The sequence below is a fragment of the Eubalaena glacialis genome, chromosome 5 (assembly GCF_028564815.1).
Source record: "Eubalaena glacialis isolate mEubGla1 chromosome 5, mEubGla1.1.hap2.+ XY, whole genome shotgun sequence".
In the NCBI taxonomy this organism is placed as follows: domain Eukaryota; kingdom Metazoa; phylum Chordata; class Mammalia; order Artiodactyla; family Balaenidae; genus Eubalaena; species Eubalaena glacialis.
In genome coordinates, this window is record NC_083720.1 from 73,538,449 (window position 1) to 73,555,482 (window position 17,034).

General features: G+C 39.1%; 1 protein-coding gene and 1 pseudogene across 1 annotated transcript in view; one reads left to right on the plus strand and one right to left on the minus strand.

Moving 5' to 3' along the window:
- Nucleotides 1–17,034, minus strand: part of TEC (tec protein tyrosine kinase) — a 149,415-nt gene that overhangs the window by 83,295 nt on the left and 49,086 nt on the right. Inside the window, exon 2 of the mRNA XM_061191376.1 lies at nucleotides 8,526–8,711. Within this exon, the coding sequence (XP_061047359.1) occupies nucleotides 8,526–8,663 (138 nt within the window). The 5' untranslated portion in view covers nucleotides 8,664–8,711. The remainder of the gene's footprint in view (nucleotides 1–8,525; nucleotides 8,712–17,034) is intronic.
- LOC133092474 (small ribosomal subunit protein eS8-like) lies at nucleotides 3,782–6,010 on the plus strand (annotated as a pseudogene).

Below are 17,034 nucleotides of genomic sequence, written 5' to 3' on the forward strand. Positions count from 1 at the left end.
ACAGTTTTTTGAATAGATTCAGTCCTAAAATAGCTATATAAAACTCTGATGGAAATTTGACTTTTTGATAACACTAAAAACTGCTGAGAGCTAAGTCTTATGAATAAAATAAACTAGGTAATACCATTTATGAACAGAAATGCTGATTTTTCTTATGGCCTTTGTCTCTCTCATCATGATACAAATAATCACTGAATAAACCACAACTATCACAGCCAGATCCAAGAGTATTTTTTGAGATCTAGAATCCTTTTATTATTTCTACTTTTAAGTAGCATGAGGACCAAACCTTTGATTAAACTCCCTCTTCATTTACTAGAAATTACTCATACTGTACTGTTCTCCAACAAATGCTTTACATGACTAATAATTATTTAACACGGAAGAAGAAAAAGTTAAAATTGAGGTGGGGGAGAGAGAAAGGGAAACAGGAATAAGTGATTTCTATTCATCCCAGTGGACCAGGCTAAAATAACTTATTTCGCAGGAAGGTGATCTTCAGCCCCTAATGAGGACCATGAGAATGAGAGTAGGAGAACAACTCTAATGATTTTTAAATCCAATTTCACGTTTGCGGACTCTGATATACAATCACTGAGTGTTCATGATGTAGTTGGCATTTTACAACAAACGACAAAGGACGGTATTTCCTCCATACATTTCTCTTCCCTGCACCATGGACATTTACAAACTTTATGTCTTGACCTACTAAATGCAATGTGTGATCAGGGATTAGATCCTGGATTTGGGCAAGGAGGGGAGGTTGAGAAACAGCTATGAAGACATCAGTGGAATGATGAATGAAATCTGACTATGGACTCTGGACCACATAATACTACTGTATCAGTGTTACATGTCTTGATTTTGATCATTGTACTGTGGTTCTAAAAGAGAATGTCCTTATTTTTAGACAATACACAACGAATTATTTAACAGCAAAAGGGGACTGTCTACAGCTTACTTTCCAATGGTTCGGAAAACATGCATATGAAGAGAAAGAGACCAAGGAAGAGACCAAGAGAATGACAGAGCAAATGGGGCAACCACAGGTAATTTGTGAATCTGAGTAAAGGTTACTTGAGAGTTCCTTGTACTATTCTTGCAACTGTTCTGTGAGTTTGAAACTATAGCAAAATTAAAAGTTACAAAAATATTTTAGGAGTGTGGATGGAACAAATGGTATTCTCCCTCTTTTCTATCTTAAATAGGTTTCTGCTTCCTAGAGGAAAAAAACAGTGAACATTATTAAATGAAAATGGATAATTTGACAAATTAAGAAGGTAAATCAGACCCTAGGACTTCAGACCTGCATCTTGGCTCTTTTAAGTGATGAGGAAGGTCAGATCCAGGACAGTAGAATAAGAAAACAGATATGAATCAAAAGTGGGGAAAGAGACACCAGAGAGGAAACTGAGACACAGACAGGAAGTTGATACGACCTTATTTCGGAAACAAGGAAACTCAACTGCCAAAAAGAAAATGAGTTTTCATGGGATGATAGAGTTGAGAATTTTCAGAGCCCTAGTACACTAACCACTGTACCGTCTTGAGAGCATCTAGAGCTGTCCCACTTTTTACAAGCTAGTGAATTGTCTTATAACCTCTAAAGTCTGATGCAAACACTTCCAATTGTCCTATAGTAAAAGAAACCATTTTGTCCACCCCACACTCGCCCCCCAGAATCCTAGAAAGTGCCAGAAGATATAAATCTTCAGGTAGCAATTAGAAAGGTCCTGTAAACCTATGCTTCCCACTGGGAGTCCACCTAGTCTAGCGATACAACTAAGGGAGAAATATCTGATCATTTCAGAACCTTAATAAGCTCTTATGCCTATATCACTAGAGTCTCCAGGTTCCAGGGGTGGTAAAGAAAACAACTCTATATGACCCAGAAGGCCTTATAGAAATATGAGAGGTTGCCCAGGATATTCAAGAGACTCGTGCCATCATCTTATAACTACCTCCACCATCCCGACAGTTAACCTGAGTAAAAGGTTAAATTTTCAAACAACTCATCACATAAAATGTTTGATTTCAGTACAACTGGAATAAAAGGATAAGGGAGGCATTATAGGAAGAGCACTGAACTTAGAGTCAGAATACCAAGGCTCAAATCCTGACCCTTCTACTTATTAGCAGCATGACAACCTTTCTGGTTGTTCATGATGTTTGCATAGGATAAATCTGCCCTGCCTGCTTCTAAGGGTTGAGGTCTCCCCATGTCTCCTTGGACCCATCCAGCCATCCACTCAACTCTGCACTAAACTCTCAGAAATACGAAGATAGAAAAGCTATGAACCCTGCCCTCAAAGAGCTTAAAGTCCAATGGGGGACACAGATATGTAGATAGAGTCAAGCAACCAAGATGTCACAATAAAAATATGGACGGGGCACAAAGGGCTGAGGTGGGCTGGGGATTCTACCACTGGTGGGAGGGATACAGGAAAGGCTTCAGAGAAGGTGGGGATTGAGCTGAGTCAGAAAAGATGAGTAAGTGATTACTAGGGCACTCAACACATTTCTGATGGATAAAATAGATATGGATAGATAGACAGAGCCTGGTAGGCAGGCAGAGGAATATATCACTTCAAGTTGATTGAACAATAGTAACAGAGACACAATGTGAAAGAGTAACTGCAGGTAGAAGACAGCTGGGGATGGAGGAAGGAGAGAGGGAAGACAAGGAAAAAGGGCATCAAGTACCTTGTATTCCAAGCTAACGAATTTAAACTTGATCCTAGAGCAGATGCAAAGCTACAAGTTTTAAAAATCCCTCTTATGGTTGTATAGTTGAAAGATGAAGATCCAAAAGTAAAATCAACTAGGGCAGTAATCCACCAAGGGAATGGAGTTGGGAGCTGCAATAAGGTTGTAATGAAGGGAAGGAGAATTCACAGGACTTAGAAATAGATTGGATGTGTGTTGGGTTGAAACAGTGATGGCAAGGGAGTTAAGGGTGTAAAGAGACAATATATTTATATGAAAGCAATTTCTAAACTATAAAAACAATTGAAGAACATTGTTTTCTGAAGTCCAATTAGATAGTGGCACAATCAAACAAAAACCCTCATTTTGTCTGACGTTAATTTTCTTCTACCACAAAGAAATTTTTTTAAAAAAATCATAACTGAAAGTAATAAAAATATCCTCAAAAGTTTTAAAATAAAACTTCATCTGTATTATAGAGAGATTTAATAGATTTTTTTCCCTAACTTTCCCCAGAGTATCAAGGTTGTTTCAAAGATAGGCTCTGAAGAAATAGCCCTGCAATTCATTAGTATTTGACCTTGTGTAAGTTTTTAAACTTTCTGAGCCTCATATCACTCATTTTTGAAATGGGGGTACTAATAAGACTTCATACAGCATTGTTTTGAGGAATAAAGAAAATAATGCATGTACTTTTTTAGCACAGTGCCTGGCCTGTATTTGGTACTCAATAATTTGTATCATAATTACTACTAATGTGCAGGAAAGAGTTAACATGACAGGCCTATGACGCTGCCTACAAGGTTGGTCCTTGGCTGGCATCTGGGAACTTGCACTTTGGGAGGGGAGGGCTCTCCCATTCCCAGCACTGATAAGAATGGCTCACTGGGCCTAACCTGTTTGTACAAACAACCTGGCTTATGCTGAACACCTGCTTTCCTTCTGGAGTCTGGAATTTTGGTACATGCTTAGACAGAGGGTGCCTATGTGACCAGCCTCCAATGAAAACCTTGGCCACTGAGTCTCTAATGAGGTTCCCAGTTAGAAAACATTTCACAATTGTCACAATTCGGTAATGGAGGAATTATACACCCCCTTTGTGGCTCTGCTGAGAAAGGACTCTCGCAAGCTTGTGCCTGGTTTCCTCCAGACTTGCCCCAGGCACCTTTTCCCTTGCTAATTTTGCTTTTTCTTCTTTCACTGAAATAAATCATAGCAGTGAGTTAAACTCAGTGCTCAGTCCCCTGAGTTCTCCTAGTGAATTACTGAACCTGGGGTGGCCTTGGGGATCCCTGACACAACTAGTCTCCCTATTCCTCAACCTTATAAACTATTGTCAGTTTTCATAACAGAGGAGTATTACAGACAAGAAACCAACAAAATTGGTAATACCAAAGTCCAATTATAAAAATTTCCTGATTTCTTAGCTAACAATAGTTGCAGATTTACACGCTACTCGAAATTTTTGTATTCAAATATCTAAACATATAAAAATCTCTCCATTCCTTGTTTTCTCACCATTATTTAACAGGCCTTTTTTCTGATTAAACTCCAGCCCTGTTCTTCCCTGGATTCCATCTCAAAACCATGTGGAGGCTCCAGCAGAACGTCAGGTGATCTAACCCATGTGTCATTTAGTTCCCTGACCAGAAAGCAAGAGCACAGTTTCCTTTGTTCTGTGTTATTATAAGAAGAGCAAACAATATAAATTGTCAGTAAGATCTTTTATCAGTTCACTAGAAGATGCAGAAACATAAGCTAGTTGAGAAAGAGCAAGGAGGACAAACCAAAGAATGGCCCACAGCAGAAACTGAAACACAAGTTTTCCAACATCAGACTTGGAAGAAACAGCTTCACTGAATCTCTCATCATCTAGAACAGAATTTCTTAGCATACTTTGAAAAGTACAATAAACTGTACTTAATAGGAAAATTTTCAGTAAAAAGCTTATTGCCATCCTATTGAAGGAGCTCGGGTCCAGAGAACCAGGAAAAGATTGATGTCTGACTCTGTGATTAACTGAGAGTTTTAATAAAGGATGAATGTCACTGAATTGCTACAAAGAAACTAGGAATCATAGCTACTAGATCAATCAGTAGCCTACCCAGTATTTCTTTTAAAAACAGAACTATGAACAACTAAAATAAATATCTCTGGGGCTACCACAGAATGGCCCCCATGGTTTTTCTAATCCACTTAGAGTCTTACACTTTTAACAAAATATATTTTTTTAATACCTGTTGATTCTGGGCGCAGGGTGCTGGGCTGGCAGGGCCCAGCCCCGGGCTCCCTGGCTGAGGCTCCTGTCCCCTGCTTCCACACGTAGGCATCTCTCGGGACAACTGGCACATGAGCCGCAAGACCGGGGACAAGAGAAAGCCCTACCACAGGAAGTGGAAGTATGAGCTGGAACGCCCCGCTGCCAACACCAAGATTGGACCCCGCCGCATACACACAGTCCATGTGCAGGGAGGGGCAACAGGAAGTACCGGGCTTTGAGGCTGGACGTGGGGAACTTCTCCTGGGGCTCAGAGTGTTGTACACGCAAGACAAGGATCATTGATGTTGTCTACAATGCAACCAACAACAAACAGGTCCATACCAAGACCCTGGTGAAGAATTGCATCATGCTCATTGACAGCACACCGTACCGACAGTGGTACAAGTCCCACTATGCACTGCCCCTGGGCCGCAAGAAGGGGGCCAAGCTGACTCCTGAGGAGGAAGAGATTTTAAACAAAAAACGATCAAAGAATATTCAGAAGAAATATGATGAAAGGGGGCTTCCCTGGTGGCGCAGTCGTTAAGAATCCGCCTGCCAATGCAGGGGACACAGGTTCGAGCCCTGGTCCAGGAAGATCCCACATGCCGCGGAGCAACTAAGCCCGTGCACCACAACTACTGAGCCTGCGCTCTAGAGCCCGCAAGCCACAACTACTGAGCCCCCGTGCCACAACTACTGAAGCCCGCATGCCTACAGCCCGTGCTCCGCAACGAGAGAAGCCACCACAATGAGAAGCCCGTGCACCGCAGCGAAGAGTAGCCCCTGCTCGCTGCAACTAGAGAAAGCCCTCGGGCAGCAACGAAGACCCAACACAGGCAAAAATAAATGAATGAATGAGTGAATGAAAAGAAAAAGAATGCCAAAATCAGCAGTCTTCTAGAGGAGCAGTTCCAGCAGGACAAGCTTCTTGCATGCATCACTTCAAGAGCAGGCCAGTGTGGCTGAGCAGATCACTACGTGCTAGAGGGAAAGGAGCTGGAGATCTATCTGAGGAAAGTCAAGGCCCAGAAAGGCAAATAAATCCTCTTCCCTCCTATCTTAGCTCATATAATAAAGGTGTTTATTGTTCTAAAAAAAGTGGGTTACCCACATTACAGCCCTTTTCAGATCACAGCTTCTAGGGCGAGGGAGATGAAAACAAGAACATTTATCCAAGGAAAACAGAGAACTGGGCAGATTAACCCAAACAGGGAAGAAACATAACAGTGAAGTGCTACTGGGCTTACCTAGGAGCTAGGCTGAGAGCTGTCAAGAAGGAATTCAGCCTAGTACTATCAGAACTTTTATTGTCTCATGAATTCAGATTCTTATCTTAAAATTCCTGACTTTTTAATATAGGTAACTATTTCTTTTTAACTGTGGGAGGCAAACAAATCTGCAACCATATTTCCAACTGAAGGTCATAAGTTTGCCAATGAACATCAGTCCCCGAGAAAAGAATCCAGGAGGGATCAAAATGCCCAGCTCATGGGAGGAGGGGGGTTCAGGCAGGACTAGCTAACGGGACTAGGCTCCCTGGGCCACTCAGCAGTAGCCAGAAAGGAGATGGATTCTTCTTTTCTTTTTTTTTAAATTGAAGTATAGATTTACAATATTGTATAAGTTTCAGGTGTACAGCACAGTGATTCAGGCTTCTTGCAGATTATATTCCATTATAAGTTATTACAAGATATCGGGTATAATTCCCTGTGCTATACAGTAAATCAATGCTAAGTGTCAGAGGCTGGGCTGTTACATGTTGTGACAACCTCTTCATTCTGTCCTTTCTGGTTCTCATGGTGGCGGAGGCTGCTGCCAGGAAAGACAGTGGGTCAGGTTCTCAGATAAGAGGGTTTCCACTGTTCTCTTTATTCTGCTTAAGCTAAAGCAATTAGGGCACTTTTAACTTTGTATCATCTTTGTATTATCATTTATCATCTTCAAAGTGACTTAACAATTGCAATGTATTTCAACTGTATCGGTCCATGTTTCTAAGCAGGTAATGTAGGTTTCTGAGGGTTTTTTTGGTTAGTAAAGGACCACACTTTCCAATGTTTACTGTTACATTCCTATTCTTTTCTTATGATATTATTCAAATTATGACAAATCATTATTATACAGCAAAAAATTATTAATGTTTCCCCTTAAATTTTATTTTAGATTTTAAAATAATTCACATTTCTAGTCTTATCTGAAACCCTTTTGGAATCCTGAATTTTTCAGATTTAATAAATGTAATATAGCACATACACCATATACACTCTCAGCAAGAACTGGACAGCCCCACATAATTAAACACATTACTAATTCTGCACACACACACACACACACACACAAAATCACACTAAGATAAGGACTAAAAATAGCTTCATCTAAGGTCAGGTTTTGCAACTGAAAGAGTTTTTGAAGTTTGGGTCTTCAGCGTTTTGGGGATTTAGGAAGGTGGATAAAGGACTATAGTCCTAAATTAAGTGAGCCTGCAGAATTCCACAATGACAAGGTCACAATGACAAGCCACAGCAGAAATTAACAGAGTTGAGGACCACCAGCGAGAAGCAATGCCATTCTGTCTGTATTGGGGGAACCAAAATACAGAGAAATCAGTGGGAGAAATTCGTGGAAGTAAAACACAACAAAAACAAAATAAAAATGAGTAAATCTATTTCTGAGGAAGGTGCTCTAGGAAAATAGCAGAATTAAATAAAATAAAATCAAACATCAAGATCACCAACAATCTACTGTAACCAACTAGACAATGGCATGTGGTCAAAAAGGGCAACACAGTCTCCCAGCCATTCCCTAGAACCCAAGAAAATTTCTAAAAGGGAGGAACGTGGCTGGGCCTGCAGTACTAGATGAGGCATTCCCAAGATGGCAGGAGAAAAAAGATGGGTCAGAGGCCACTATATATGCATGCACCTCATCTAGTGGTAGAACCAGAGGCTAAAACAACTGAAAAGCCAGGAGCTGGCTGACAACATGGCCCCCCTCTGCCACCTGCTCATTGACCAGGTTCTTAGTGAGCCACTGCCCTCTGCTCCCATCAAAGGAACTTTGCACTAGCTGCTTAACACAAAAAAAAGTTGAACAGTTCTGTTGTCAGTCAACTTCACCAAATCACTAAGCAGTTTTAAGTAACTTTCACTTAACAATGAAGAAATATTCATATAAAGTGATGGACATAGTTTATATGTGCTAAAGAAGACTTTTATACATAATATGATAGTTTATGGAAAAGAGCCATGTACACAACATACTTAATGAATTCCACAAGGATCTAAAACTGATGTAGGAATTTGTTTTCTCTAACACATTAATTCAGTAGGCCGATATAAAATGTATACCCATGTATACTAAACCCATAATTATCAGACTTGTGAAAAATGTCTATCCATATCCTTAACTTTATCATTCAAATCCAAATGATAACAAATCATTACCTTAACTTCATTAACCTGAAGCTTACTCCATAAGATTTGGAGGGTATGCTGAATGTCAGTATTATAAAATAGTATCAACATGGAAAGCAACAAAGTAAACTTTGATTGTCTCCTACCTCTGCCCGACCCTCATAGTAGGTTAACATGGACTTTGTTAGCACAAAAAGTCTCTCTTTGTAATTTAAGGGCGATGTCTTCTTTTTCTGCTGTGACCTTTTAATAAGAATCTCTTCCAGAATAGTGTTAAAATTCATCTCGGTCTTCTGATCACTGTTTCTCCTGCCATTGAAGATCCCAGGGTTCTAAAGTAAGAAAATAAATAGTTGAAATAAATGCGACATGTTAATTATCCAAGAATGCTGTCATTCCAAATTTACCAAAACAGATTTTACTCTGACCACAGCTAGAGCCGAGGAATGTTACTCCATGCACCTGGACTAAAAATGCCCAGGGCATGAAAGCTCAACCTCCTCTTCTTCCCCAGCCCCATCCTGTTCCTCCATGTTCCTGGATTTCATAAGAAAATCTAATCAAGATTTGCCATGATGATGATTCACTCCTTTGTCCCTCCCTGCCATCCCTTAGCTTGCTGGCACACTCTTCTGCTATTTGATTGCAGGGAAACAAATATCTCAGCAGGAAAAGTACATTTCATCACCTGCATGGCTGGTTTAGGCTGATATTTAAATTGCCTCGGGATCTTGGTACACAAAACAGACAAGCACACAGGCACGGTAGACTGTGAACAAAATGCATTACCACAGTGGTGGATAGCATTCAATCTCCAGCTCTAATAAGGATGTAATCTTGATCAAGCATCCTCGTCACCAAAGCCACGAGGATGTTCTCTGATACCTACACTACCATGCTCCACATTTCTCTTCCCTATGGCTCCTGTCTCAACCACAAGAGAAAGGAAACCCACCCAGTTACAGCTAATCCTACTCAGCTAACCTACCCTACACAGCTGCCCCTCAGGGCAGAGCTCACCTGTATAAGGTCCTCAGCCCTGTATTTGGAGCCCCACGTCTAGACTATCCATGCCTAGACTAATAAGCCTTCTAAAATCCAACAAAATTTAACTCTCTGAAAACCAAAGACACTCAGAAAAGGCCTGAACATTCTTACCTGAGACAAGTTGAATGGACAACAGCCCTTTCTTCCCTGCCCTCCACCACACCCTGACAAGAAGTCACTGTGTATCAAACCATAGAGGCAACAGGAGTCATGTGAAGAGCACAGCCGGGAACTTGATACTGCCAGTGAGGAAGTCTACCATCTTCACGCCCAACCCGACACCTCGGAAACACCCTTGCAACTCCCTATTACTGAACTCTCATCATCCAATCAGGCCCTCCATTTTCTGGAAAGTTACTTTACAACAGCTTAACCTCTGAATATCATCAGTTTCCTTCATTCATAAAATATGGAGGTAAATACCACAAGGTTACTGAGATGTGGGAGAGAACTTATTAAGAAAACACTACACAAATGTTTATTATTGTTATTTTTAATTCCAATGCTCTTTTCCTACCTCAAAGAATTACGATCTGGGCCGTGACAGTAGCTTTCCAACTGGTCTTCCATTCACCCCCGGCTCCTGCCACATTTTATTCAAACTACATGCCCCTTATTCCCATTGGATCAACCTTCAAAGATACCACTTTCGTCATGCCATTTCATTCACCAGAAATCCTCAATGCCTCCCCAAAGTCCTCCCCATCACCTGCAAGATAAAGTCAAAACTCCTTAGCCAAAACACTGGACATTGTCCACAATCTGGCTGCAACCTAACATCCAATCTTTACTTCTACTGCTCCCCAAACACTCCACACCCCAGTCGAAATAGTCAGCATTCACTCCCCTTGGCCTAGAAAATTCCCTCTCTCCACCTATGAAAGCTCTACTAGCTCAAAACTCACCTCCCTAATGAAGCCTTTCCTGATGATTCCAATTAATTAAAAACCATCCAATTCCTGTACCCATGATCTCTGTATCACCCATCATAGAGCTCATCATTGCCTTCCCTGTTCTAGAGCAATAGATGTACATATTCTAACTCTCACCTAGATTTTATGCTCCTAGAGGAATAGTTCTCAACCTTAAGCGCACATTAGAATCACATAGAAAGGTTTTTTCCGAATGCAGATGTCCAGAATCCATACCCAGATATTTTGAATTGGTCTGGGGTGGGGTCCAGCACATCATGACTTAATGTGCAGGTAGATTTGAGAGCCACTATCTTAAATGAAGAGAAATTGGGCTCTTACACTAACTCTTTATACCACTCTTGGTGTTTATGGATAACAGATTAGCAGCTGGATAACAGACCCAATTGACCCATTATCCTAAGCTGAGAAGTCAGAGAAAAAAGTTCTTGTTCCTTTGATTCTAAGTTGGTCCTCCTTATTTTAAACTAAAATTTTGGTACTCTATCTTTTTGTTCCTGAGAAACTGTTGATGTATAAATACACTTATTTGGAAATCATCTTTTCATCTCTGTGCAACGTATCTTCAATGCAGAGTAAAGATGACAACTTACAAAAACGGAGTGTAAGGAAAAAGCAAGATATGCCCTGGATAACAGGCCATATGCAAATGGCCATACCAGTGGGCAATACCATAGTTACCAAATGGAAGGCAGACTTTTGGAAAGCCGAGGAGGATAAGTTGGGCATGGCTCATCTGCAGTGCTAGAAGCAAAAGGCCTCAACACAGAGACAGGGGAGAACTATTTCATGTTGGATGTGTTGGAAAAAAAATTTTATCTGATTTGTATGAGAGGTGAATAGTCATATACAGAATCATACGAATCTTAGCCATCACCTAATCTATCTCACTCATCTTACAAATTAAGAAGTTGAGATTTAGAAAATTTAGTGACTTGCTCAAGGCCACACAAACCAAGACTAGAAAAGAAGTCTCCTGGTTCCAATTGAGAAGCCGTCTCCAGCATTCCATACCATACAGTTAAAAGTTCATTGTTGTTTTAATAATCCGTCGGTCAATGGGAAATCCTCACCAAAGAACACTATTAAAGTTCATATAAATGAAGGAAAATTCTCTTGCAGATTTCCAGTTAAAGATGGAGGGTTGAACGTACACATTAGCCTAGGCTCCCTCCTGAAATCCCATTAAATCAGTTCTTTGTTGCTGCTGATGTTGTTGTCATCACTAAGGAATTAACTCTCAAGGAAATAGGAAATAGGACAGCTGATAACAAAATTCTGGACACAAAATATTGCTTTGTGAAAACATGTTTATTGAAAACAAACATGTGGTCGGTTCAGCTGGGAAGAAGCCTGGAAATAACCAATTTATGCTGCAAAACCTCCAAGTAGCTCAGGAATCAGCAGAACCTGGTATCTCTAAAAGTGGTGGTAAAGGACTTAAAGCAAAAGAATTGTTTATGGGTCTGTTTAAGAGACTCCCCAAATCCCCTCTCCCATGCCATATAGCTAGGTGACTAAACCTCCCCAAACCTGGAAGAAAACTGGAGGTTATTTTCTAAAGTCTATAAAACAGAGGGTCTCTATACTGGGAGAAGCTATAAACAGTTGAGGCTAGGAGTACCATATTGCAAAGGGGGCTCTGCAGCTCTCACAGCACTCAGATCTCTTCTCCCACCTGACTCCACAATGTCGGATAAGGTCTGTACTGTGAGAAAAGACCTCAAGATGCAGACACAGGAGAGCTCCCCAACAGAAATGGCTCAGGAAAGCCTGTAGTCAGGAAGTTTCACCCACAAAGTTTCCAGTTGACTTTTTAGAGCCCCACTCATGTATGAGAGAAAGTCAAGGATCACCAGACAACTAAGGAATGACTCTAATATGAATTCAAACATGGGAAACAACAAACAAAAAGAGTAACTTGGAGGAAACAAAGACTGTTCAGAGAAAAGACAATGCTTAAAAAAACAAACAAAACAAACAAACAAACAAAAACAATAAAATCAGAGTTAAGACAAGATACTGCAGGCATGAAATAAGGTCAGGATACAGTCAAAATAAAGAACAGAGAGCCAAAAAAGAGAAAAAAATAAGATAGAAATGAAAAGCTCAACAGAAGAGTTAGAATATGAAGTTGAGGAAATCTCCCAAAAAATAAAAAAGTCAATAATATTAAAACTTGGAGAGCAAATAAAATTTTCTGGACCCATTCAGAAAATTTAGCATCTGAAAAATAGGAATTCCAGAAGGAGAAAACAATGAGAAACCAATCAAAGAAGAAATTTAGGAAAATTTCCCCAAACTGAAGGTTATTTCCAGATTGATATAGAACCAAATCAAGGCAATTCTCATAAAATTTCAAAATCATGGGGATAAGAAGATTCAGCAAGCTTAAAAATAGGTTTTATAGAAAGGATCAAAATTTATAACAGCAACTATCAAGGGCACTATTAGAAGCTAGAAGATAACGGAGAAAAATTTCAAAGGAAATTGATTTCTAACCTAAAACTTTATACTCAGCCAAACCATCAATGCAACGACAAGAGAATAAAGACATTTTTCAAATATGCGAGGCTTTAAAATTTTTATCTCCTATTCACCCGTCTCAAATAGCTACTTGAGGACACACTCTATCTAAATAAAGAAGTAAACCACAAAAAACATGGAATCCAGGAAACAAGGGTTTCAAAACAAAAGAGGTAAGGAGATTCCCAGATGATGGTGAGGGGAAATCCTAAGATGACATTGAGCAACAGACAGAGAGCAACCAGGCCAAACTGACCAAGGTAGAAGGTTCTTGGAAGGAATTTTTCCAGGAGATGAACCTGAAGGTGTTGGGAGAAGATTTATAATAAATTAGTTAAAACTTAGCAAACCTAAAAATAATAAATCAATTGCAGGGAAAACAAAAAATTGTGCAGTAAAGGAAAAATAATCACAGTATGCTACAGAGTTCAGCTATAAATAACATCTGGAACATCATAATAAGGTAAATAATAAATAATAATCTTACTACTAGGATAAGTGAGTACAGGCAATGTGCTTGTGTGTGGATCCAGAAGTATGTTGTGAAAGAGAACTATATCCTCCATAGTACTAGTAGGAAGTCAGTACATCATACCTAAAATTGAAAAAGCAAGAAATATGTTACTTAGAGATTGACAATACTAACATGTTTTTTAAAAAATAAAAGTGGTTGCCTCTGGCAATCAGAAAATTATTGGAAGATGGCAGTGGAAAGGTGTATGTTCTCTGTTCTCCTTCCCTAAAACTCTATGCAAGCAATAAAACATTAAAATCAGAGAGGAAGATAATTCCACAGTCCAGTGAACAAAAAGATGGCCATGAACCCCAAGCTACAAACTATGAAACACATATTTGCCAAATACTGTGAAAAGTAGACCAAAATAGGGGAGGAGGCTGAGTAGATTTCCCTTATAGTAGACATCATTGTCCTGAAAGATCAATCCAATGACCTTTTGATAAGATCAATGAAAACCAGAGGGATAAGCAACCATAGGAGAATCAGGAAGTATCCCTATAGAGTTACTATTTGTACAGAAAAATAATAAAAATTATCATTACCAAGCTTTTACTATTTTGCTATGTGTTGGCACTGTTCTAAGCAATAAGCACTTTAGATGTAGCAAAGCATTTAATTCAACAAAACTTCTAAAGTAGGTACTACTACCTAGACACAGGGTAAGAATAAGAGCCAGATTTTAATATACAGGCACATTCTAACCACAGAGCCTGCACTATTACCCACTACACATACAGCCTCTCCAGTGGAAGGGAAGGGGGAACTGAAGGAAACAGCATAATGATGTGCCATTTTCAGCCTCCTATTTAGGCAGATTGCTAAAAGCAATTCGACTTAATCTCCAGATTTCAACAGATACTCTATGACTTCCAAGGCATCATTAAGAGGGACACCAACCTCTCAATACCAAAAACTGAAGAGAGCAAATGAATTTATATTCAAACAGAAATAGACCCATAGACATAGAAAACAAACTTATGGCTACCAAAGGGGAAAGGTGGTGGAGATAAATTAGGAGTTTGGGATTAACATATACACACTACTATAAATAAAATAGATAACTAACAAGGACGTACTGTACAGCACAGGGAACTAGACTCAATATTTTGTAATAACCTATAAGGGAAAAGTATCTGAAAAAATACATATATATAAGCATGTATAACTGAATCATTTTGCTGTACATCTGAAACTAACACAACATTGTAAATCAACAATACTTCAATAAAAATACATACATACACACATAATTAATTAATTTTTTTTAAAAACTGGAGACAGTCTCTCTGGAGACAGTCTCTTTTAAAAAACTGGAGACAGCAGATTTATAAAAACATTGTAAATCAACAATACTTCAATAAAAATACATACATACATAATTAATTTTTTTTTTAAACTGGAGAAATAATAGGTTTGATGCTCTAAAGTAGAAAACGAAGATGAAACAAAATTTCAGAGTCCTCCAGCTCACTCTCCCAGCCATTTTCCACACCGAAAAGAACTGACCCATTCAGAAAAAAGAATCACAAAGGAACCAACTCTGGGTTACAAATATCTTTTTAAAATAAAACTCGGAGCTGCAAGTTAAGCCCCTTTCCTCTGTGTCTCCTTGAAGGTGAACACAAGAACACTCTTTTCTTGGGACTTCCCTGGTGGCGCAGTGGTTAAGAATTCGCCTGCCAATGCAGGGGACACGGGTTCGAGCCCTGGTCCGGGAAGATCCCACATGCTGCGGAGCAACTAAGCCCGTGCGCCACAACTACTGAGCCTGCGCTCTAGAGTGCCACAACTACCGAAGACCGTGCACCTAGAGCCTGTGCTCCACAACAAAGAGAAGCCACCACAATGAGAAGCCCGCGCACCGCAACGAAGAGTAGCCCCGCTCACCGCAACTAGAGAAGGCCCAAACTCAGCAACAAAGACCCAACGCAGCTAAAAATAGATAAATAATTAAATTTATTTTTTTAAAAAAAGGGCTTCCCTGGTGGCACAGTGGTTGAGAATCTGCCTGCCAATGCAGGGGACACGGGTTCGAGCCCTGGTCTGGGAAGATCCCACATGCCGCGGAGCAACTAGGCCCGTGAGCCACAACTACTGAGCCTACGCGTCTGGAGCCTGTGCTCCACAACAAGAGAGGCCATGACAGTGAGAGGCCCGCGCACTGCGATGAAGAGTGGCCCCTGCTCGCCACAACTAGAGAAAGCCCTCGCACAGAAACGAAGACCCAACACAGCCAAAAATAAATAAATAAATAAACATTTTTTTAAAAAAAAGAACACTATTTTCTTTACTCTGACTGCTAATTGTTAAAAGTTTGAAAAACTTAACACAGTCTTTGAACACCAACATTCTTTTTTTTTATTGAAGTATAGTTGATTTACAATATTGTGTTAGTTTCAGGTACACAGCAAAGTAATTCAGGTATATTTTTTCAGATTATTTTCCACTGTAGGTTATTACAAGAGATTGAATATAGTTCCCTGTGCTACACAGCAAATTCTTGTTGCTTATCTTGAACATCAATATTCTGAAGTAGGTAACAGACACTGTTCAGGTAATGAACACTGTTTCACCAATGAGAAACCCAAACCACCAAGAGGTTACATTCTCTGCCCAGTGTTGCAAATCAGAGTACCAGACTAATGGATCTCAGTTTCATGGTCTAGCAATTTTAGCCAAAAGATCTAAAAACTCTTTTTCATCATAAAAAATTTTGCCTGAAAATATATATATTTTATTATATATTTATTATATATTTTTATATATTTTTTTATATTTTTATATATATTTTAAATATATATATTTAAATATATAAAATATATTAAATATATAAAATATATAAAATATATTTTAAATATATATATTTAAATATATATATTTTAAATATATATATTTTAAATATATTTTATATATTTTTATATATTTATTATAAATGGCTACTAAGGCTACCCAGCCTACTCTATACACCCTTTCATAACATTTTTAATCAAGGGAACAGAGGTGACTGTGAGTTACCAAATGATAGGATGGTAAGCGGTATAGTAAATAAGAAACAAACAGCCTAGTTATCAGGGTAGAAAAAGGATGAACTCCTTACAGGAAGGAGCAAAGAGTGATTTAAGGTTGCTGAAATTCTCACCTTACTAGGTTAAGCCATATGAAATTGCCAATGTTCGGCAATATTTTACCTACAAAATCAGCAATACTATCTAATTCAATCTAATACTTGTTAATGCCCTAAGATTAGTAGGGTTTAGTTAAAGCCCTCAATTTTGGAATTTATACATCAGAACACATTGCCTATTACACATCTTGTCATAGGTTTACGACAAAGTTAGTGCCTGTTTGCAATTTTAAGAAATCTAGCATGAATAAACATCAGACTGACATTTACCCGAGAAATCAAACGTGTGCCTGCCAACAGTATCTGTAGATTATATTTCAATTCAAAAGTACCTAAAATGGGTAGCTACTATATAGGAACAAATCTTACCATGCTCTCTTCTGCAATGTATACTCTCAGCTTAAGCCCCAATTTTATTTTGTAAAAGGGGACTTGAGTAGCAGAAACACAAGCAAAGAAGAAAAAAATGCTAGGCTGACTTCAATCAGAATAAAGGGTACATTCTAGGC